Raw genomic sequence first — 23,939 nt, 5'->3', positions numbered from 1 at the left:
TATTGGGTCCATGGCCAGGAAACTCCCCAGACCTTAATCCCATTGAGAGCTTGTGGTCAATCCTCAAGAAGCGGGTGGACAAACAAAAATCCACAAATTCTGACAAACTCCAAGCATTGGTTAGGCAAGAATGGGGAGCCATCAGTCAGTATGTGGCCCAGAAGTTGATTGACAGCATGCCAGGTCGAGTTGCAGTGGTCTTCAAAAAGAAGGGTCAACATTGCAAATATTGATTCTTTGCATAAACTTAATGTGATTGTCAATAAAAGCATTTGATACTTATGAAATGCTTGTAATTGTACTTCAGTATACTATAGCAACATCTGCGAAAAAGGTCTAAAAACACTGAAACAGCAAACTTTGTGAAAACCAATATTTGTGTCATTCTCAAAACTTTTGGCCACGACTGTACACAGTACACTGTTAAAGCCACCCAGTCACAAGTGGCTCAAACTGGCAGGAGGAGAAAAAAGGGGACGTGACTTTGAACAAAGCGCCATGCTTACTAGAAAAATTATAAAGTCTATGACCCACTTAATGACAAAGGAACAAGACGAATGTGAGCTGCTTGGGGCAACACTGGCAAAAAAAATGAGAAAGTTTCCTGTTGAAATGCTTGTAGAGTTAGCTCGTTTTGTTAATGATATGATTTATAAGGAGAGATCTCTCACAAGACACTATTTTGACAAAATCCCCACACATACAGGAGCATGGGCATTTTTAGCCAGTCCAATCTCAGACATTCAATCCGCTACCACTCCACAGGCAACATCCTGTCATGGGAAGCAATGCTGTTACAGAATGCTGAATATGTCCCAAAATTTTTCGGACCACAGACAGTGTGGGGAAACTAGATATTAAGATCGCCTCAATCTGTCTGCACCTCGTTTCTCACAAACTGCGGACTATAAAAACATATACTTTTTCTAGCTCTTTGGTTCCCCATATTTCTCAGTTATATTTAGACTTGTGTATATTCTATTTTGAAAGTAGTAAGATGTCTGTCAGCATGTATCATTATCTTGCTGGCTAGTCCATTGTTTCAGTCTAGGCAAAAGGGCTATTGTCCACCAGTCCTGTATGAATGTACAGCACACCAGTGTGGTCTCTTTTATTTCTTTAGATGTGAGCTATATGTTTAATTACAGAGGACTGCATTGTGTATTTAAATGTAAATGTGTCTGTTTATGATCTCTCCTGTTTTAACAAACTCTGCTGTATAGCCACAGAACAATTCCTGTCCCTAATTAAATCAGGAGTGACTCATCTGCTATCTCTTTGGCTGTATGTTTACCTGTGAGAAGGTAAACACAGAAAAGAACCAATCTAGTAGGTCCTGAAATTGCTGATGAGGTCATTTTTGGGCTTCAAAGAGAGCTCTAGAGGACAGAAAACTGGCATTCACTTCCAAGTGATAGCTGAAGTCAGGCTGGAGTTGAGATATAGATCTCTGCCCCCGACAGGAAAGGGACAGTCGGTCCCTGGAGTACTGCCGTTGCCCTGAACTACTTCTCCAGGTCTTGGGGAGCTTTGTGACCGACGAAAGCGGAGTGACAGTGACATAGGGCCGCTACGTTTGCTGGTAGTCTTAAAGGAGAGAGGGGAGAAGCTTGGATTGATGGACAGCAGTCCCTGAAAGTGATAAGGATACTGGTGAGGTGTTTTCATTATACCCTGTATGTTGTCTGTGCCAGACTGTAGTGCTGTTTGTTTCAAGTTATTATTTAAATATGTGCATTGATGTTTGGTGCTACCATTTTGTTAAATAAACTTATTTGTTTTATTTCGGATATTTGCCTGGGTGATTTTGAACCTTGGATAGGTACCGGGTAGGCCAGCGACGCGGGCAGAAGGTTACGTTAAATCCGGTATCCTCACAGACAGCATCTCCTGCACGTCCCTGTCATTTTTCAAAAAGCTCTGTACCACCAAGTAGATTGTGTGAACAAAACAGGAAATGTGATTGATTTCACCCAGCTGTAATACTCTCATAATATTGGTGGCTTTATCATAAATGACATATCCTCAGGAGAGTCCAAATGGGATAAGCCATGCTGCAATGACATCCCTTAGTTTTTCAAACAGGTTGTCATCGGTATGCCTCTTAGTGAAGCCACTGATATACAGAGTAGCTTGCCTCTAAATAATCTGGCGTTGTTGGGTACATGCTGCTGCTGAAGGCAATTCACCAACCCAGTGGGCTGTCACAATCATATAATCTTTAGTTTGCCTAGTTCCGCTTGTTCACATATATGGTGGTTAAGTGTACTGTGGGTAGAATGGCATTTTGGAGCCCAATAATTACATTTTATGGAACCTTCTGGTAGACATGAGGAATAGCTTTTCTAGTAAAATGGTGTCTGATACTAGTATAGTCGCCATGGCGTCTGTGATCCGCTTTGCAACTGGGTTACAGCTTTCATACTTGCTTCCTCTTGCAGAGGATTGTTTAACAGACAATTATTGTAAGCTACTAGTAGTCTTCTTCTTTGTCTACTTCTGGGTTGAAGATCCACCCCCAGCAGCAGCACCAGCAGCAGGACTAACGCTCAAGAATTCTTCACAGTAATCCTGGATAGGGGAGAAGTCATCTAGCCTTAGCAACTTGGATGCAGGACTATGATCACTAGTAAGGATATTGGTGAGGAAGGTTTTGTCAGTGTGGCTTTACAAACGCTACAAATGGCTAGACAACTGTTGTCAGGATTAGGTAAAAATAATTGCACACATAAGAGGTGGATTCTTATGCCCAGGTATGACAATGGCCTTCTTCTTATCACTGGCAAGAACTGCTTCCACTGGTGCAGGACTTACACAAACAACATCATCCTGATCATCATCATCATCAACATCCTCATTAGCGCCATTGTCAGCTACACGAATATCCCCCTCATCCTGTTGCAAATACAAAGTGGTATCCTACATTTGTGTATCAGGCTTAACACTGACAACCTGTTTGAAAAACTAAGGGATGTCATTGCAACATGGCTTATCCTGCGTGGACTCTCCTGAGGATATGTCATTTGTGATAACGCCACCAATATTGTGAGAGCATTACAGCTGGGAGCATTCAATCACATTCCCTGTTTTGATCACACAATCAACCTGGTGGTACCAAGCTTTATAAAAAAAATGACAGTGAAATGCAGGAGATGCTGTCTGTGTCCCGAAATATTTTGGGTCATTTTCGGCATTCTGCAACAGCATGTAGGAGAATGCAGCAGCTGCAAGAAGAATAGTATTTGAGAGGGGAATGTACTTAAGTTCAGCTCAGTGGATAATAATTTCTGTGTTGTGCAAGGTGCTGAAACCACTCAAAGTAGTCACCTGTGAAGTGAGTGCAGACACTGTTAGCTTGACTCAAGTGATTCCCCTAATTACACTTTTTAAAAGCAGCTAGAGAAATTGAAGGAGGAAATGAAACAAAACAATTCTGCTAACTATGTTGGACTTGTAGATTAAGTACTTTATTCCCTTCACCGGGATCCAAGAGTTATCAACATCTTGAAATCGGATCACTACATTTTAGCAACTGTGCTTGATCCTAGGTTTAAGAGCTATGTATTCTCTTTCTTTTCAACTGACCCAAATCTCAAGAGATGCAATGAGCTCCTGATTAGCATACTGACAGCTCAAGTGGTACATGACACAACAACGTCTCCTCCTTCAGTTTCTCTAGCAACTGCTTCTAGGATAAAACTTTGCTTTCCCAAGACACCCAGTGGTGATGCAGATGAGTCAGCACAACATTTTGACATTTGGTCTGGTCTAAAAGAATTGTCAAAAAATTGTGACAGCTCTGTCATAACCTGACTTAAAACCACTATGCACTTGAACATAGGCTTTAGCACAGGAGGTAGAAGGATTAGTATCATCATGACTGAGACTGGAGAGTGACAAGAACAATGTGACTGAAGACTGGAGAGTGACAAGGATACTGCCACCCCTCCTGTTTCTGTATGAGCTATGGCACAGTAGAATGTCACTGGAGACTTTTAAGAACACTGCCAGCCCTATTATTACAATTTCTGTTTCAGCACGGAACACTGCCACCTCTCTTATTTCTGGGTGAGCTATGGCACAGTACAATGAGACTGCAGATTTTGAAGAATACTGCCTGCCCTATTATTTCTATTTCAGCAAAGACAATTAGCAATGGACCTCTCCTGTTTGTGTGTGAGCTATATAACACAGTACAATGTGACTGCAGATTTTGAAGAACATTGCCAGCCTTATTATTTCTATTTCAGCAATGATAATTCATACTTGCCTACTTTCTTCAGCTCCCTTCCGGGAGCCAGTCAGTGGAGGGGGGTGTAAGGGGGCGGGGCGGCCAAAATAGCGTCATTTCGGTCCCGCGCCCTGTAACGTCATGACGCAAATTGCCGCGATTCTCGATGAATCTAATTCTGCCCACTTCACTAGGAAGTGGGGCACTTCCTAGTGAAGTGGGCAGAATTCGGGAGATTGCCACACTCGCCCGGGAGACTCTCGCAAAATGCGGGAGTCTCCCGGACATTCCGGGAGAGTTGGCAAGTATGTGATAATTAGCAATGGACCTCTCCTGTTTGTGTGTGAGCTATAACTCAGTAGAATGTCACTGGAGACTTTTAAGAAAACTGCCACCCCCTCTTCTTTCTGTTTTAGAGACTGCCAAAAGCTGTGCTATCCCTTCTGTGTCTCTCTGTGAAATGGTGCTGGATCGCCGTGGAGGGCGGTACTATAGAATCCAAAACTTGCGAGATCCGACGACGCAACAATGACTTTTTGCCTCGTTTTCAGTTCCAAGGGCGTGCGTAAGTTACTCAGATCTGGGAAGTTCGGGTGGGTTTGGTTCTCAGAGAACCGAGTTTGAGCATCTCTAATTTAAAGATGCCCACATGTACCCAGTCTCAGCCTATTCGTTTGATATATAATAATAATGTATTTATTGTTGTAAGGAGCCACAGTGTTCTATAGCCCTGAAATATGTGCAAAACAGAACGTTTATACAATAAGAATATACACGGTAGACAAAGTAAACGCAGTTACAAAAACAAAGTGCAGGAGAGATCCATTTATGCTTTTGGTGGACTTTTTTTCGTTTTATTGGTTATTAAAATGTAAGTCTAAACAGGTGACAAAAAGAGCTTTAACTTGTATTCCTTCTCATGTTATCGCGCTACACACAATTATGACCGCACACGACCACATTTACTGTTACTATGACCAGATCTGTAGCTCTACACTTCTCGCAAGTGAGCCTTGGTCACATGACCACCCCGGTCTCTGACTTAGCAGTCGGTTTTGTCAATAGCCGTAGCTCGCGAGAATTCGGCAGGTCCCGCCTTCTGCTATTCTGTCTCTGATTGGGTTAGAGATTGAACGTGACTGGCGTTGCTAGGAGACTGAGAAACTGCAAGAAGCGGAGGTGACGGCTGAGATGTGAGTAGTCCTGTCCTGGTTGTAATAACATGTCATTGCACGCTTATGTTATTACCGATGCTCATACATGTCTTTCTCGTCATACATGTGTGCCTGTGATGTGGCGTAGCAAGGGACAAATACCCATTAGGTCTGGTTGTACGTTAGCCCTTCAGAATTAAATGCATAGCTGCCATAAACATAATGTCTTCATTTAGTTTATATATATATATATATTGCATTATTTTATTTTGTGCATTACATCAGAATATCCCGGTGGAATAGTGCATGAGTGTACTTGTAAACTACGATTTAAACGTTGGATTTAATTATAGCAAAGTTCCAACTTTTTATAACGATTAATATTCAGTTTGGTTTTGTTTTCTGTGGGTTTTTTTTCGGTCAAACTTTATAATGCTTGGAAAGGGTATCATTCATTAATGCAGTGGGACCCAACCTTTTTTGGTGCAGTAAAAAATCTTTTTCACAAATGAACCACTAAGGCGCTAGGCTGAACAGCTGGATCCCAATGTGCGTTTGGCTGCTTTGTGCTCCTTTCTACTTCCAGATCTGCCAAAGGTCTACAAATGTGTCAATGATAAACCTTGGCTGACATCATTTTCCTCCAGATCTGAACTTACTGGAACTAATTTTGATCTGTCATAATAGGACCACACAGTACAATGGTCAGACAATTTAGTAAGATCTCGCCAAACCGGCCAGCCGAGTCAGTACATAAGTGGTCAGTTTACCAGCTTAAATATATCCAGTTTCTTTTGATGGAGTTTTATTATTAGCCATATATATTACATTTAGTAACATGCACATGTACAGCCAGTGTCAGTTCAATTAAAACAATGGTTATGGGAAGTCTGTGACTACAGATCTATTTTCAGAAGTGAAAAAGAACAAGCAGCAGGTCACAATGTGAATATGGACTCTCTTCATTTATTTATTTTATTTATAGTTATTTGACGCAGTTCAGCTGGCTGCAGAACCTAAACCACTGCTAAGAAGAAACATACTTTCCATAAGTCAATTTTCATCCCTGTTGTGTTATGTGTTTTTGCTGTAATTTATTTTCTAAGTTATGTTTGTGAAATTTAATTACCTCCTGCAGAATCGATAATAGATATGGCGAGTAACCAGAGGCCCCCTTCAGCTCGTCCCATCTCGAGGGGAGGCATCGGATCTATTCCAAACAGACCTCCAAGTGGAATCCGTGTTCCACCCACAGCAGGCAGGCTTTCAACTGCAGTAAGTGTGTGCTATAACACATCACTCTATTACTCTATTTTAATTACATAGTGTGTAGTTGAAATGTGTAGAGATCATTTTAACCATTGTAAACAAAAAAGCACTTGAGCTGATAGCTGTATTCCTTCCAAGTTCTCCAAAATGTCGAGCCCTGGAGAACTGACTGAGCTCAGAGAGGGAGGGTTAAGTACACTAGGAACTGTGGGAGTACTAAATATGGGAACCCCATTGATCTGTTAGGTGGGGTTCTTTTTTTAAAGCTGACCATATCTATGTGGCTGATATTCTGTCCCTTTACTTTTCTGTTTTTTCCCTTCTCCCAATTGGCAGTTCTCATGTCTTTCTCGCTGTTTCTTGTTGATGCAATTTTAGATATTTTTATGTTATTGTTTATGTCTTTTTTTTTCTCTCTATATATTGATATTACAGCTCTTAAAAAAGGAGCTCTCTCTGTTATTTTAAATCTCCAAATTTCTTTCTGCATAAGTCTCTCCTCCACAAAGAATCTTTTTCTTCCTCCAGGCAAGAGAAAGAGTAACCCAAGCTTCACTTCTTATAAAAGCTGACCCAAAAGAAAATAAACAAACAGCCAAAGCTGGACTTGTAGTCAGATGTCACACAAATTACTTGCACAAAATATACATGTCCAGAGCAGCATGTAAAGGGATACTCAGTCTTTAAGTTAATTTAATGTATTGGTTTACACAAGCATTTGTGCAATTTGTACTAATACATTGCTTTTCTGTCTCTCTCTTTTTTAATGCCTTTCCATCATTAATGCATTTTTTATTTTCATTGCCATTGAAGGCAACCGAAAACTGGCTAGTGGATTAGTTTGTATATACAGGGCAGATTGGAACTGTCTTATCTAACGGCAATGATGATAAACTACACTGGCTAGAGTATAGGAAGTTTGGTGAAAAACAAAGAAGAAAGCTAGAAATATAATACGTATTTATATAATATGTATTTTATTAAAAATAGCACAGGTCAGAAATCTCACCAAAGGGTTGATTTCAGTCTACTGGTTTTCACTTTGTTGTTAAACATCACCAGTATGGGTTTTTTGTTGTTGACTGTATTTAAAAAACACTGATGAACTTTTTAAATTAGAATTACAAATTCCTCCAAATCTGTCTCTTACTTCTTGTAAAACATTGGCATTTGGAAGAACTGGTAGCAAAATAGAAGAGACATAAAAAATATTAAATAACTGATTAAGTCTGTGTTTATTGAAGTATGGTTAACATTTTATATAGTTAAAGATTGTTGTACTATTGAGTCATATAAGATTAATTCATGATTTACGGTGTACAAAGTTAATGCACGCTTGCAGTATTCAGTTGTTCAAGCATCCAGATTTACTTATCTGTCAATAAGGATAGCCTATCCGCACATCATTTCTGCCATATATTGTAATGGTTAGGTTTGCAAACCATTACAGTAAACGTCTGTATTTTAAGCTAAGACATATAAAACATTATTAGGATGTCTGTGTCTTGAGCAAAACCTATACAGTGGGTCAGATTACAGGATCTTCTATTACTTAGTTGGGGCACAACACACCAGTTTCTCATTTCAAACTCTCAATGACAACAATTTACAGTATTTTCAATATAGTATTGTTATCAAAATACACTAAAATGCTGTAATATAGATATTATTTTTAAATCCTTGCAGATGCCACCTGGCACTGCCAGACCTGGGACACGTGGAGGACCACAGGGCGCGGGGGGGGTGCTGTCAGCACAAATAAAAGTAGCTGACCGACCGGTAACTCAGCAAGGCCTGAGCGGAATGAAAACTGGAATGAAAGGTAAAATGATAGTAAATAAGTCCTAAGTGTGTCATATATGGTTAAATAGTAGTATATTTATACACGGGAATATTCAAGGAACTTTTTTTGTAAAAACAGTCATAATCTGATGGAAAACCTGATTGAAGGGAATTTTGATTGGGCTGGCAGAGTAGCGCCCTGTGTGTGTTTGTCTGACATGTAACACTGTGTCACTTGGAGCCTAGTATTTGAACTCACTCACTGAGCAAATGGATCTGTGACAATGTTGGCCTTTATGTAAGCATGTTCACAGAACCATAGGATTGCAATGTGTGAGGCTAGCTTTATGGAACCTCCAAGACTCCATAGAGGAGATTCAATTGATGGCCGTGTGCCGTGCAGGCATCACCGCGAGGTCAGGCTGAACACATTGTCAGCCATTATGGTAGGAATCTTCACTCATTTTTCTGCGCACCTCTATGTGGTGTGAGGAAAAATGAGCGGAGATTCCTTTCATAACATTGGCTCAATGTGTCTCTGTGACGTTCCGAAGACACATTGCGCTGAATTAAATCTCCCCCACGAGACAGGTTTAAGGTATACTTCCACCAGTTTAATTAATTTAAAAATGTAATTTATATGTAAAGATATTGAAGGGAAACATGTTCTGTCATTGGGGTGTATGTAATAAAAATAAAAGGTTTAGAAACCCTGGATTAAAGTTTATTTTCTTTTAAAATTAAAATAGCAGGAGTGGTCACCTGAAAATAAATAGATCAATCCACAGCTGGAATGCTCTTGATAGTGCTTGTATCATACGACACTTAGGACATGTGTGCTCTAGAGACCAAGAACTGAATGTATTCTGTAGAAAACGGGACTTAAGTGAAACCATGGGGAATGAAAATTAATACATTTTTTCTTGACATGATTGCATTAATTTCAATAACATGAAAGTATCCAAAAACACGAATAAAAATAACCAACTGATTTCTGTGCATCATCAGAGTTCTGTGTCAAGCGCTATAAAGGAGAGTTGCTCAGTAATGTGACCTCCAAAATGTGATCACAAGTACTCCCATTACATAAACCAGTTTGTATACCTGTTTGAACATTGATGACAGTCGGTACTTGATAGAAGTAGATAATATCCAGGTCTAACCATATCTCTTAAATAATTTCTATAAACTAAATAATAAATACCTTACAAAAAGGTATTCTGAAGTCACATGATCCTGAATCATCAAACGTCCATTCATCCAACTCTGATCAACTCTGTTCCAAATTAACCCGCTTTCAGTCAGAATATATATATCTAAAGGTCATTTGTGATTAAAAAAAGGATATAAGAATTATCAGTGCGAGGTGATACATAATTTTAGAAAGATGGGCTATTCTCCCCAATTATTAGATTATAATAGGATTTTTACTCACCCTAAAATCTGTTTCTCTGACTCCATTGGAGGACACTGCCAGACATTGGGGTATAGTAGGTGGACCAGGAGTCTAGGCACTTATCAAACTTGATTAACAAATAAGCTCCTCCCCTACTATGCCACTCCTCTCTGACAGTTACCTCAGTTTTGTATAACCATGCTGACAGAATAAGCCAACAGGCTACAACTATAAGCAAAGTAAAGTACTTAACAGGACAGAACTTTTTTCAGAGCAAGGGAGGGTGAGCAGTGTCCCCCAGTGGAGTCAGAGAAACAGATTTTACGGTGAGTAAAAATCCGATTTTCTCTTTCCTGCCACTGGGGGACAATGCGAGACATTGGGGACATATCAAAGCCGTACCTAAGGAAGGGCATGCTCTCGAACGGCTGTGCTTAGCACCCTGCACCCAAAGCTTGCATCCGCAGATGCAAAGCCCTGCAACCTGTATGGACAGATGACCACGTTGCTGCCTGGCACAGTTGCTTCGCCGAAGCACCATGACGCACCGCCCAAGAGGAGCTCACCGCCCTGGTGGAATGAGCTTGTAAGGCCACCTGCACCAGGCGAGAAGCCCTGACGTAAGCCAAACGGATAGTGGATGTGATCCAGTGAGCAATGGACTGTTAGAGGCCAGCCAGCCTCGTTTGTGAGCATCATAAAGGCTGAAAATATCCTTTGTTTTACGGACCGAAGCCATGCAATCTACATAACAACGAAGTGCCCGAAACTGCATCCAACAGCAAAATTCGTGGAGGAAGGATGGAAGGCGGGCACCTCAATTTCTTGATTTATGTGAAAACTAGACACCACCTTCGGAACAAAAGATGGTTTAGTGCGAAGCACTGCCCTATCCTTATGAAAAACCAAAAAGGGAGAACACAGCATAGCGCTCCCAGCTCTGATACACGTTGAGCAGACGCGATTGCCAAGAGAAACACCACCTTCCAGGTGATGTGACGTTTAATCTACAGACTCTAAAGGTTCGAAGGGGACCTTAGTAAACGCCCTTAATACAAGATTTAGGTCCCATGGTTCCACAGGATTAACAAAGGGGGGCTGAACAAGAAGAACCCCCTGTAAAACAGTCTGGACGTCTTTTAAAACAGCCAGGCTGCATTGAAAATAAACAGAGCGTTGAAACCTGTACCTTAAGAGATCCCAACTGGAGTCCCTTATCCAGACACGCCTGTAAACAGGAAAGCAAGCGAGAAAGACGAAAAAGCGATGTGTGACAACCCTGAGTCTCACACCAGTTAATATAAACTCTCCCTACTCGATGATAAATGGTCGAAGAAGTCAACTTCCTGGCTCTGATCATGGTGGCAACTACTCCATCTGAAAAACCTCTGGATTTAAGGATTGAGGTTTCAGCAGCCACGCCGTCAGCCGATCTAAAGTATGGTAAAGAAGAGGTCCCTGAACCAGAAGGTTTGGACAAAGAGGCAGATGAAAGAGGGGCGCCGCCACCATTCCCAGAATGTCTGAGAACCATGCCCTGCGAGGCCAATGAGGGGTGATCAAAATTGCTGAAACGCATTCTCTTTTTACCTTCTTTAGCACCCGAGGAAACATGGGAATTGGGGGGGAAAGGTACACTAGACGGAAGCGCCATGGGATTGTCATGGCATCTGTGTATCCTGCTTGAGGATCCCTTGACTATGAGCAGTAGAGAGGAACCAGAAAGGTTTGTCTGGACGCCATGAGGTCGATGTCTGGAACACCCCAATGTTCTACTAGGAGAGCATTCCCTGGGATGAATCTTGTGCCGGATGAGAATGTCGGCCTCCCAATTTTCGGCCTCAGGAATGAAGCTGGCTGAGATTATCGGGACATGACGTTCTGCCCAAGCCATGATCTTAGATGTTTCCTGCATTGCCATTGAACTGCGTGTCCCGCCCTGATGATTTAGATACGCCACAGCTGTGGAATGTTCTGATTGAATTCTTAAGGGTTTTCTGGTCAAAAACGGTTTTCCCTGAACTAACACTCTGTGAACCACCCTGAGTTCTAGAACATTTATGGGTAGCTTGGCCTCCAGAGGAGACCAGAGCCATGGGAACCTTAGAGGCCCAATAACCGCGCCCCATCCAGACAGACTGGCGTCTGTGGTGATCAGGGACCAGGTCCATGCCTGGAATGACTGGCCCTTTTTCAGATGATGTCTCTTTAACCACCAGGTGAGAGAGAGATGTGTCGCTTTGAACAGTGTGATTGTCTGTCCAGGTGATCGTGGGCATCTGACCATTTTTGCAAGATTTCTTTCTGGAGTGGTCGTGCATGGAACTGGGCAAAGGAAACCGCCTCGGACACTGACACCATGAATCCCAGAAGTTGAGAAGAGACAACCTTCTGCCTGCTAGCAGAGACTTGGTCCTGTGTATCAGTGAGAGAACTTTGTCTTCCGTGAGATAGACTCTCTGGGATACAGTGTTGAAATTGAAACCCAGAAAACGCATCTACTGAGCAGGATGAAACGAGGATTTGTTTAAGTTCAGCTTCCAACGATGTGCCTCGAGAAACCAAATTATAATCTGGATGTGGCGCGAGAGAAGATCCGCTGACGGTGCTTTAAGGAGAAGGTCGTTCAGATAAGGTATGATTGTAATTCCTTGGGAGTGAAGTAGACCCGCCATTATTGCCATTACCTTTGTAAACTTCCTCGGTGCTGAAGCCAAACCGAAAGGCAAGGCTCTGAATTGAAAGTGATGACTTCTTACTGCATACTGGAGGAGGCACTGGCGCCCCTCCCAATGGGAATGTGAAGGTAGGCATCCTTGATATCTGTGGATGCCATGAACTCTCCCTGCTCCATACTGCCGATAATCGTGCAAAGGGATTCCATGCGGAACCTGAGTACCCGGATTAGCTTGTTTAGGGTCGGTAAGTTCAGAATTGGACGGAACGATCCGTCGGGCTTGGGAACCAGGAAAACATTGGAGTAAAACCCTTTGCCTCTTTCCTGTAACGGTACCTGAACAATAACCCTTGATGACAGAAGTTTATGGATGGCTTTCTGAAGCTCTATGCGCCTCATGGAACAGGAGGGAGGGAAAAGAAATGCGATGCAGGGAAGTAAACAAGGTCGATTATATAACCTCTTGTTACTATTCTCCGCACCCAAATATCCATGGTCAAGATCCACCACTGCTCCTGGAAGTAAAGCAGACAGGACCCGACCACTGAATCCCAGAGTGGGATCCTGTCATGCCGCAAGCTTATCATTCTGTCTAGGGGTTCCTCTACACGCAGAGCCCTTACCTCTGCTGTATGTTCCTCTGGCAAAGGAATGAAAGGAGTGAAAACTGGACTTTTTTGACCTGATAGAGCTGACAGGAAGGGCAGTACTCGGAACAAAGCATTGTGACTCCATCAAAAGGCAATGCCTCCAAGCTGCGGTTTGATTCAGCGTCCACGGCCCAAGAATGCAACCATAAGGTGCTGCGAGCCGCTATGACTAGGCCCCCAAACCTAGAATTGACTGACACAGCATCCATTGCAGCTTGCCCTACATATACAGAGGCCTCCTGAATGTGCTCCAGTAAAATGTGAAGCTCAGTTCTGGGAACACCAGTCTAGAGACCTCTAGCCAACTGCTCTGACCAAATCTGAATGGCTCTATTAACTCAGGCTATGGCCATATTTGGTCAAAATAAACTCCATGCCGCCACATAGGCTGAGCGGAGAACTAGGTCACACTTCTTATCAGCATGATCTTTAAGAGAGACCCTGCCCTGGTTTGGGATAGCTGAAGTAGAAGACAAGCGAGCTACCGGGTATCTACCCTAGGGGTTCCCTCCAACTTTGCTAACTCTTATGGAGAAAGAGGATAGAGAGTCTTACATTTTCCCAGCATCTGGAAGTGCTTGTGTACCTTCTGCCATGCCTTAGACACCATGTCCATAAACGGGGGGAGGAAAATACACTAGCTGTTTCTTAGGTCTTTACAAAAGAGAGAAGGTAGAGGAATACCCTGCTCTGAAAAACCTAATGAATGCCTAACCCCCAGGATGAGATTATCCACATTATATATCCACATTATATGCGGAAGACTGATCCTCTGAGACAATATCCTTTTCCCACTCTGATTCTAAAAATTCACTATCCTCAACCGAAGCATGATCCTAACCACTATCCCTGTCTAGAGCATTACGTTTACCTTTGTGCACTATAGAAACCTCCTGTGATGAGGCCTGGACAGCATCCATGTTGCCTACAAATGACCCAGCGATAGTTTGGGAGGTTTCTCCTGCTGCCGACAGAAACTGAGCAGAAAGTGTCTGTGTATCAGTTAAGGCAAGAGAAGTCTCACGTACTTCTGTAGACCTTGACATCACCCTAGCAAGATCAGCTATGGATGTCACCAGCGATTTGGCCCAGGCCAGCTCCTGTAAAGCTGCTGACACCAAGTCAGCTGCATGACCTTCACGATTCTCAGCCTCGCAAACTGCACAGAGGGCATCCAGGTTAGGCTGTCCAGAAGATAATTTAGCATTATATTTGGAACAGTTCTAGTGTAACACAGACGTACCAGTGGGCGCCTCACCCTTGGAAATCCCTTTTTTAGACATAATGTACTCTGAACAGATGAAGGACATTGTTTTAAATTTAATCTAAAATATTATGTATTATTCTTATATATATATATATATATATATACACAATTTGTAAGCAAGGCAGTACAGAGGTACCGAGTAGGAGAGGCACAGTAAAGTCAGCGTGATTAAGCGTCCTGTCCGTTTCATCAGATCGCTAGGAAATGGCTGCCACGAGATTAGCCCGCCAAAGGTGAGAGGAAGGTCCCACCCCCAGACTTCATGTAATGGCCTTCTCCACACACCACTTAACAGAATAGCTGTATAAACTGTTGTGGTTTCTTCAGCGCTGCTTTTAACTTTTATGTGCCCAGCCTGCAGCTTCTGATCTCCGAGCAGTGTAATGCCTTACAAGAGAGTTGCGACTGCCCCGTCCCCCTCAGTTTGTTGTTCCGTGGTGGGGAAGGGGGTGAATGCCAGCAATCTCGTCACATTGGGGGGAGAGGCTATTATAGCATCACTCTCATCCGGTGCATCAGCTCAGTTTCTGCTGCTCTAACCAGGCTGATGCGTGTCCTCAAATATTATACTAGTGGACTTATCACACAATTACCGGCCGTGGTGACAGAGATGAGGGAAGCCGACAGGCTGCTCCCCCTGCGTAGGCTCCAGAGAGAAGGAGACCGGTATGGCTGTTCACTCGCTGTGTGTTTTAAAATGGTCCCTGCGCTGCACTTAAAAAGGGAGAATGAATGAAAAATAAAAACGTGAAATAAACTAACTCTAAACACCGTATAGGCAGGAGCCTATACCAAAGTGCACTGTCTCCTGAGGCACGTAACTGAAACTGAGGTAACTGTCAGAGAGGAGGGGCATAGTAGGGGAGGAGCTTATTTGTTAATCAAGTTTGATAAGTGCCTAGACTCCTGGTCCACCTGCTATACCCCAATTTTTTGCAGTGTCCCCCAATGGCAGGAAAGAGAAAAGAATGATTGGAGTAACCACCGTATACATTTTGTGTCTACATTTTGCACCGTATCTCAACTGGTCAAGGCAGTAATACAAAAACATTTGCCTTGGTTATATATATATATATATATATATATATATATATATATATATATATATATACTCACTTTTTTTCTTCTTAGCAATCTTTTAATGTCAAGGCTGTGCAAACAAGACATGTCCAGCATGTAAACTCATAAATTACATACAAAGTAAAGAGCATTGTTATAAACAGCTCAAATGAGTATGTATTACTTCTATATTGCCTTGATTTATGGAATTATGTGAAGGAAGCTGGGGTAGATTGTGGAAGTAAGGGAGGATAAAAAAAAGAAACTTGGGAAATATGAAAGGGATATGTAAAGGTAAGGATATTAACCCTAAAAGTCATAGGATACAAGTATTTTCTTTGATAATGCATGCTTTAAAAAAGAAAAGTGAGCCCTACTCCACTGCCACCTTGTCCCCGATAAGGAAGTGGTTCAGCTGGCATGTGTATGTTACGGACGGAGAGGGAGCGCGTCCAGACCGAATAGACTCTGATTTACTACCTGCATCTCCTACACTTAGCGAAGTTCCCCAACGTCCCTATTAGTAGTTCCATGGTGACCATTCGACCAGTGTAACTTTCACGAATTGGAAGGGAACCTATTAGGTTCCCTCCCTCATGTGTTCAATATGGTTTAACAGCAGAATTGTTTAATGTGTTCCCCCCACTATGTACCCCCTCAACCCTTCCCCTTTTAATTTTGTGTCCTTTCCTTACCCCCCATCCCTTTTCTTCTTTCTGTACCCCATGATTTTTGAAAAATTAATAATAAAAATACTATTGAAGTTAAAAAAAAAAGAAAAGTGATAGTAATATTTGACATGTTCATTTTTTTCCCCCCAATTTTCAGGTCCACAGAGACAGATTATGGACAAATCTTACTTTCTTGGGCTCCTTCGGTATGTTAAGGGCAGTTTTTAACAGCAAATTTAATTGGATCCATATCATATTATAAAAGTCTATCTGTGGATGTTCTTCTTTTAATGCTGTTCTACTTGTTCAAGAAGGCATTCATCACTGCATCATTTGTATTTGCATTTTACCTGATTTCACAATACCCATCTTATTTCCCCAGCCAATGTTTCTTATGTAGTCACTGTGGCACATAGACTTGCAATAGTGTAAATCTCAATCTATAGCAATGACACTCACTTTAATGCTTTTGGTCTTTATCTGGTTATTATCTGACTGTGCACCTGGATGAATCATGTTGCGATGCAAGGGGTACCTATGCATTGTTTTGCATGCAGGAAAAATACTGCATGCTTTTGCAAATGGCACACAAATACTGGACACTTTTGTTTTTATACTTCAATTTAGAGTTGTGCTAGAGTATGCTGCTTTCCCAACTCTAAAGCTGTCTGCAAGCTTAAAATTTGCCTCTCCAACCACCTTCAGCACAACATTATGTTGCTAAAATGCAAAATTGCACATTCTATCTGGATTTACTCCTAAGTCTAAATGAGGCCTACTGTATGTATCCCTTAATGTTGTGGTGTTCTTGGTTCTGTGCTTATGGAGACTCAGGATATAGGAGAGCTGCATGTCCTGGAGCATTGCTGTCCCTTACCATAGCAACATTGATTGGACGGAGGCTTGTGATGTTCTATTTTATTAGTAGACAGCAGTCATAGATATGTGTAAGAGGTGGGACCAATGTGTCTGCAAGATTGTAGTTCAATACAGAATAACCATTTTATTATTTTTAAAATTTTTATTAAGTAGTGCCGGCATACACTGCTGTGCTTTATAATTGTGAGCAAACACAGTAATAAAGCATGGACATTAACAAACAGACCAAGAGGTAAAAGGGTCCTGCTCGCAAGCTTACAATTTATAGCGAAGTAGGATTTTGATACACGAGGTTAAGTGCCGCATTATGGTCTAGCCACATTGCAATGGGAAAAAGTGCTTAGTGGGTCTGTTTGATATAGTCAAACAGCAATGTTGGTTTGGGTTTAGAAGATTGTTTGCATTATGAAAGAGAATACATGAAAGTTTTGAGGGAACTGTATAGAGGGTGGTAATAGCATTGGGAGGATAAGAAGGTTGAGGAATTTGATAATCATACTTAAGGGTGGTTTTTCAATAAATGATGAAGATTTGGAGTTTAGGGGAAAATCTTGTTGTACGAGGGAGGGAATTACACAGAGTAGGTGCAGCCTGAAAAAAGTCTTGTAACCAGAGGCAAGTAATGATTGTTGCTGAGACGTACAGAGTACAGCGGATGAGTTTACAGCTATTGCGAGACAACAGAAGAGACATACTGTATGTTTGTGCAGTTTTTTTTAATGGTTTTTTTACTAGATGGTGTAGAGGAAAATGTTGGCATGTCTGGTAAGGGGATGAAGTGAGAAGGAAATAGTAAATGTGGGAGTTTGAGTGCATGAATTAAGGTTTTTATAGTGTCTTAGGAGATATATATGCATGTTCTGAAGATGTTTCTTGGGTATATGTATCAGAATTGGATGTGGGGAGCAAAGTACAGTGTCAAGAATGACAACTAGGAGACGTTTTTTTGGGGGTTTTTTTTCAAGCGTTTCTCATTGTCATACACTTGTTCAGCGTGCAGTAGATTGTAAGCTCTGTGCCTCATGAAAGCACATAGTAGATGCTGATAAAATTAAGGAATTATTCATAGTACAATACAAATATATTTATATTATTTTCAAGTAACTTCTTGTTCTCACAACTGATGTCGGTATGTTTCATTTTCAGGAGCAAAATCAGTGAGCTTACTTTAGAAATGACCAAACTGAAGAAGGAGATTGATACATACAACCAGGAGAACTCTGTATATCTGTCCTATGAGAAAAGGCAAGCCGTGTCTTATTATTTTTGGCGGTTAGACTTTTTCCTAAGTGGGAAGGTGATCACTTTTATAACCAGTATCCCCTGTTTTTGCAAAGCCAAAATAATTGCTGGTTGTCTTCTTTTTTCAATTCTCAGTACAATTAAAAAAGCATCTCAAATTTATTTGGGGTGATTACGAATCCAAAAGGGAACCAATTAATAACTGGCACTAGTAAATTAGAAAATCTGCTGAGTATTCGTATTATTGTTATCAAGCTTTATTATTTTTTTTTTTATTATTTTTTTTTTACATGGTGCCGCACAATTAATGTATATGATAAACAGACATTAAATCTAAGTAAAAAACTGAAGCAAAGGGTATAGCAGTGTCCTTTATATATTAGTCTTTTTGATATGTTTTCTAATGTTTAATTTAATAATTAACTAATATGGATACTCCCGTTTTGAACCTTCATGTGTATTGTGTAACCATGGACTCTCTCACACAGATTCTTAAGGGGGAATTCAGTTAATCACAAAGTGCCGCCATAGCCTTGCACGATGTGTTCCTGCACGCCCTTCTGGCTATTAATGTAGAGAAATCTCTGCTTTATGAAGTGCAAGCAACAATAAGTAGAGATTTCAGGATGGACCTTGCCATGGAATCTCTTCATGCAAGGCTCCGGTGGCACTTCACTTTCAATTGTATCACTCCCTTAGTGTTAGTATATCAAAGGTGAAAGAGTAATGTAAATAAAGTGCCAAGTAGAATAAAAAAAAAAAATGTCATACTTTAGAAACACTTCTTATAACTACACTAGGCTTGCCCAAGGCAACACAGTTTTATGACAGCAAAGTCTATAGATCCAATTTGTTAAATGGTCTGCTTGCTGCTTTTGGAACTAGTGTTTGCTTAAATCGCTGCTAATTAAGTGAGTGGAGCGAGAAGAATATACAGGGAGTTTTAAAATTGGGTTTCATGGTGTTGGTTCCTTGCTGGTCTATACCACACAAATCAAAATTTTACCATTTTTTTAATATCTAGAATCTATTTGAAGTGCTATCATGTTCTTTCTAGACTTCTCCTCTCGCATCTTAATAATGTAGCTTTTCCTGGGATCTCTAACCCTTGTTATGTTTTTTTGTTTTGTTTCTTATGTTTTAATTGCCAATGCTTAATCATTTCTGATGCATATTATATGCTTTAAAATACAGCTGGTAAAATATTTGGTTATAAATATTTGTTTTATCCTCTCCGCAGAGCTGAAGTACTTGCTCATGAAATTAAGGAACAGCAGGGACAGCTTGCAGACTACAACATGGTACTTTCTTGATTAGCTAATAATTTATTATTGTTATTGAATGATCAATGTTTGCATGGTATGAACAAGGCATGTTAGTGTTTGTATGAGAAAAGAATGGCGTATAGTGCACACGTTTTGTGGAAAGCAGTTGCAATTGCTTTCAAGGTCTGTAGTTGCCTTTGTAAAGTTGTAATATGTGGCCTCCATGGGAGACCTGGGGCCATATGTGAGGTCCCTAAATTAGTGTGCTACCCACCTTTTATATGAGGATTTTGCAAATATTTGGCTGTGTAATAAATGTAGTAGGAAATGGAAGCTATTAAGTGTGTATCTTATTTGTCTTACTAGCTAAGGAAAGTGTTTAATATATTTTCAGCTGGTAGACAAACTGAATACTAACATGGACATGGAAGAAGTACTAAACGACTACAATATGGTAAGTGATAAGCAATAAGGAAAACAACCCGGACACATAACCACTGGGAATATTAACTTAATCTTGATGTATTTTTTTTTAAAACTTGCATTGCCATTAAATATTGTCACTATTTTCAAATCTCATTTTTTATGTGCTGGGATGTTTTGTAACATCATCTCTGGATCTGTAGATCCTACAGATCCCATGTAACAATACATAGTATCCTTTTTAAAGACAAAAAACACTCTACCATACTCCAATTATCGCTCCAGTCCATTCTGAAACTAATTGGGAGCAATCCTGGCTATACTGTAAAGGAGGGAGATTGATCATTTAGCTTCTCAGATTGTTAAAAACTGTGCCGTCTTCTGAGAAATTCTAATTACTAGCCGCTGCTTATTTCATTGAACTTTTCTTGTGTGCCTCCCAAATGTGTATGTTTTGAATATTTCAGTAATTTCAGAAAACTGTAAACTTGTAAAGTATAGTGATATATTAGTGATATCTGCTACTGTCCTAATAATCTAAGTTTGAACTCCTAAGGTTGCACCTGAACCTTCCTATGTGTTTATTCATAGGCTGACCAACAAGTGCAGTTTCGTCACTTATCTTGGCTGCAACTCCCATCTTTTGTCTCTGTTTGGGCCTTACAGCATATTGCTTATCCCCTCTAAAAAGAAAAGTTTGTACTTCTATTGTGCAGTCGCTGAAGCTCATTAAATGTGCAATAATGTGTTACTTGCTCTCCGGATGATTCTCGCTCATTGGACTGTGGAGGCCAGTCGGAGTCCATTGATTGTGAAGCAGTTTGAGGGCTTGTAATCTATGACTTTGCAGGTTACTAGCAGTCCCTGAGTGTCCATTTCAATTGCGCCTCAAGGATTGGGTGTGTATTATGTGAGGCATCTGTGGCGGCAATGTATACTGCATGATGCCGTGTTTTTATAATGGCATTGGACTGTATTATATAGTGCACATAGGGGCAATATTGCTCCTTATGCAGGTTATGGGGCTGTACAATATACCGCATACACTTCAAATTGCTGTTCTTTCCGGAAACACACCTCAAGACTGGTATAATCTCTATTCTCTCTAATTTGTTATCATTGATAAGAGATTACACAGTGCACAATATTTCGGCTCCTTCTGGCCTTCCTCATGTGCAAGGAGTGTAAAAATCCCCTAGGTCAGTGTTTTAGGCCAAGGCCCTTTCTGAAGACCGTGCCGCTCTTTGGTGCCGCAAATCCTTTTGTTACTTTGGATTAACATTAGACATTACATTCCTGTTACTTTCTCCTCTAAACACATAGATAATATGGAGTATAATGTGTTCCTTCTGTAGATTAGTGACAATTTCAGGTCGCAGGCCAAGTGCTTTTAAATTGGTTACAGAGCCCCAATGTTACTTTTAACATCCTTATTATCTACTATATAATGTTTGGTACACAGCATAATACTTTAGCTTTTAGCAGTTTCTGATGCTTTTTTTTTATATGTCTCTAAGAGGATCTTCATGTTTAAGATAGAGGCTGTTTTACATAGTGCATTCTGCACTATGTATTTTTTTAAAAGAAGAAACTAGCCTGTGCTCTCTCTTTCTAAGAGAAAGCACAATATATCTCTGTGTGGTCTATGCGAGTGAAGAATATCTCCACAGCACTTGTAAGGCACTGGAGCTGCCCAAGCAGAGGAAGCTTAGGGAGACTTTGTTCTTATTATGATATACATAGTACACAAGACACCATATAAAACAGACTGTAACTGAACTACATCAGCTATATTAATATTTCCATTATTTACCTGTTATATACTCTTGTTTTTACAGCTAAAAGCTCAGAATGATCGTGAAGCTCAGAGCATAGATGTCATTTTTACAGAGAGACAAGCGTAAGTAGTTTTTATCTTTACTGAAGAATTTCATGCAGAATTATCTACCAAGACAATATTAGGTCCTTCATATAAAGGTCTCTTATATAAGTAGAAGAAATAGCTGTTGTTTTATGTTGTATCTTCTGTTTGTAGACAAATGTATTTACCATAACCATTGAGAAACACTTTTTTATACTTTGTTAAATAATAGTACAATTGTGCTGCTGCACATAGCAGCAAAAATCTATATGCTATTATTATCTAACCTGATCTAGACTAATATTGGATTCTTTACACTGCAACACAATGTTATATGTTACAAGTGAATCCCTAATTGTTATCAGTGAGTTGCAGCATAAAATTGTATGCCAAGCTCTTCTACAATATAAATGGCTATTTAGAGGATATATTTTTATGAAAGGATTTACAATATAGTGCTGTCAAGGTATAAAACAAATGTAACCACACTTTCAGCTATAAATGACTTTTTAGCATTATGGAAAAAAAACATAAGGATTATACATTTTTATTTGTATAACTAGATAAATGCTAGTCTACCTTTACAGCAAAAATAAAATTATTTCAGGTGAATTACATTGTGATGGATTAAAGATACAGTATATTAGGGGGCTGTATAGTATACAACAGTGTGTAAAGTGTACTTGATTTTGTCAATTTTATCAGGCAAATTGATTTATCTGTGAGATTAAAGTAAGTACAATATCTAGCACGGTGAGACAATGGCTAGTATGGCTGCCTCACGTCGCTGGCATCATGGGTTTGCTTCCAACCAGGACCCTATGTGTTTGGAGTTTGTATGTTCTCCCTGTATTTGCATAGTTGTGAGGTGTGAAATATAGATTAGAAGCTCCACTGGGGCAGAGACTGGTGTGAATGATTAAATACTCTATTTAAAGCGCTGTGTAAGTGCTGTATAAATAACTGTTTTAATACGTACCAGCCTTAGTTATTTTTATCAATCAAAATACTATTCTAGGGTAACTTTCAGCTGGTTGGTTGTTAGAACTAGCAGAATTGTGAAGATCCCTTACTATTCCAGGGATGTCTATTACCATTTTATAATGTAGCCTGACAAACTTTTAGAATATTCTAAAGAAGGCTGCAACAATGATCCAAAGACGGCTCCAATCTCCTTGACTTCTTCTTGGGAGTGACTCCCATTATTCAGCTAGCTGCAAAAATGGAAAGATACACTGTCTTTTGTTTTGTAGCAAGATTTCTTTACTTGAAGAGCACGTGCCGCTTACATGCAGAGGGTGCAGCCATTTTATGGGATGAACAGTTTTCTTTCAAATTTACTAGAAAACAGTGACATCACGGAGGTGCATTTATGAGACACTGGCTCCTAATGAATTTGACAGGCTGCATTTTCATTGTGCAAGACAGGTGCTCTTATAAACTGCTCTTAAATATTGTGTAACCCAAAGACACTGTATATTTGTGCAAATTATTGTTATGTTCCTTAAAGACACTTTTATTAAAATGAGATGCAATTTCTGTGGCACTCAATATCAACCATTGTCTGCCATACCATGCGCTACCACATCATTTCCTATTAGACAGCACTCTCTCCTGTCTTTAACTTGCCACTTTTGCCAGTGGATAATTAAAACTGTCTAACCAAAACTGGGACTGTTGCATTTTTGGTCCCTACATTGGTTGTACTATTGTTCCTACATCCTAGGTTCTCACCCTGTGGTATGTGTACCGCAAGGGTTACATCAGATAAATTCAAGGGGTACTTCACGGAAATTGCAAAACACTTTACCAGCCTTAATAATCATGATTTCTTTAAATTTGATTTTGTCAACAGACATACACATCCTATTTCAGTTTAGTTTAATAAATGTAGGTAATTTTTACATACATGTAGTGAGATCTTTTATGTAAAGCTCTCTTTTTTGGATTAGTGTTCCAATACTTAAGCCAGGCAGGGTTCATAACCTTTTTTGGTCCAAGAGCTGCATTGTAAGATAATACTCATTTGAAGAAACTGCAATAAAACTTAATTTGCTTATATATGTGAAATATGTATAACACACCTATAACACATTTAGTCTCTCTCAGATCT

At 40.3% G+C, this 23,939-nt stretch overlaps 1 protein-coding gene across 2 annotated transcripts in view; it reads left to right on the top strand.

Moving 5' to 3' along the window:
* Window positions 1-5,338: 5,338 nt before the first annotated feature.
* IFT74 (intraflagellar transport 74) overlaps window positions 5,339-23,939 on the top strand; it is a 74,706-nt gene continuing 56,105 nt past the window's right edge. Inside the window, exons 1-8 of one of the 2 annotated variants that reach the window (XM_075210038.1) lie at window positions 5,339-5,424; window positions 6,524-6,660; window positions 8,341-8,476; window positions 16,314-16,362; window positions 18,182-18,280; window positions 19,518-19,578; window positions 19,937-19,996; window positions 21,804-21,865. In XM_075210038.1, coding sequence (XP_075066139.1) covers window positions 6,538-6,660; window positions 8,341-8,476; window positions 16,314-16,362; window positions 18,182-18,280; window positions 19,518-19,578; window positions 19,937-19,996; window positions 21,804-21,865 — 590 coding nt within the window. In that variant the 5' untranslated portion in view covers window positions 5,339-5,424; window positions 6,524-6,537. Of the gene's footprint in view, window positions 5,425-5,478; window positions 5,563-6,523; window positions 6,661-8,340; window positions 8,477-16,313; window positions 16,363-18,181; window positions 18,281-19,517; window positions 19,579-19,936; window positions 19,997-21,803; window positions 21,866-23,939 lie in introns of those variants that run through there. The other variant, XM_075210046.1, reaches the window with a different exon arrangement.

This window comes from Mixophyes fleayi, chromosome 1, assembly GCF_038048845.1.
Source record: "Mixophyes fleayi isolate aMixFle1 chromosome 1, aMixFle1.hap1, whole genome shotgun sequence".
NCBI classification, from domain to species: domain Eukaryota; kingdom Metazoa; phylum Chordata; class Amphibia; order Anura; family Limnodynastidae; genus Mixophyes; species Mixophyes fleayi.
This window is presented reverse-complemented; position numbering and strand designations above follow the sequence as displayed.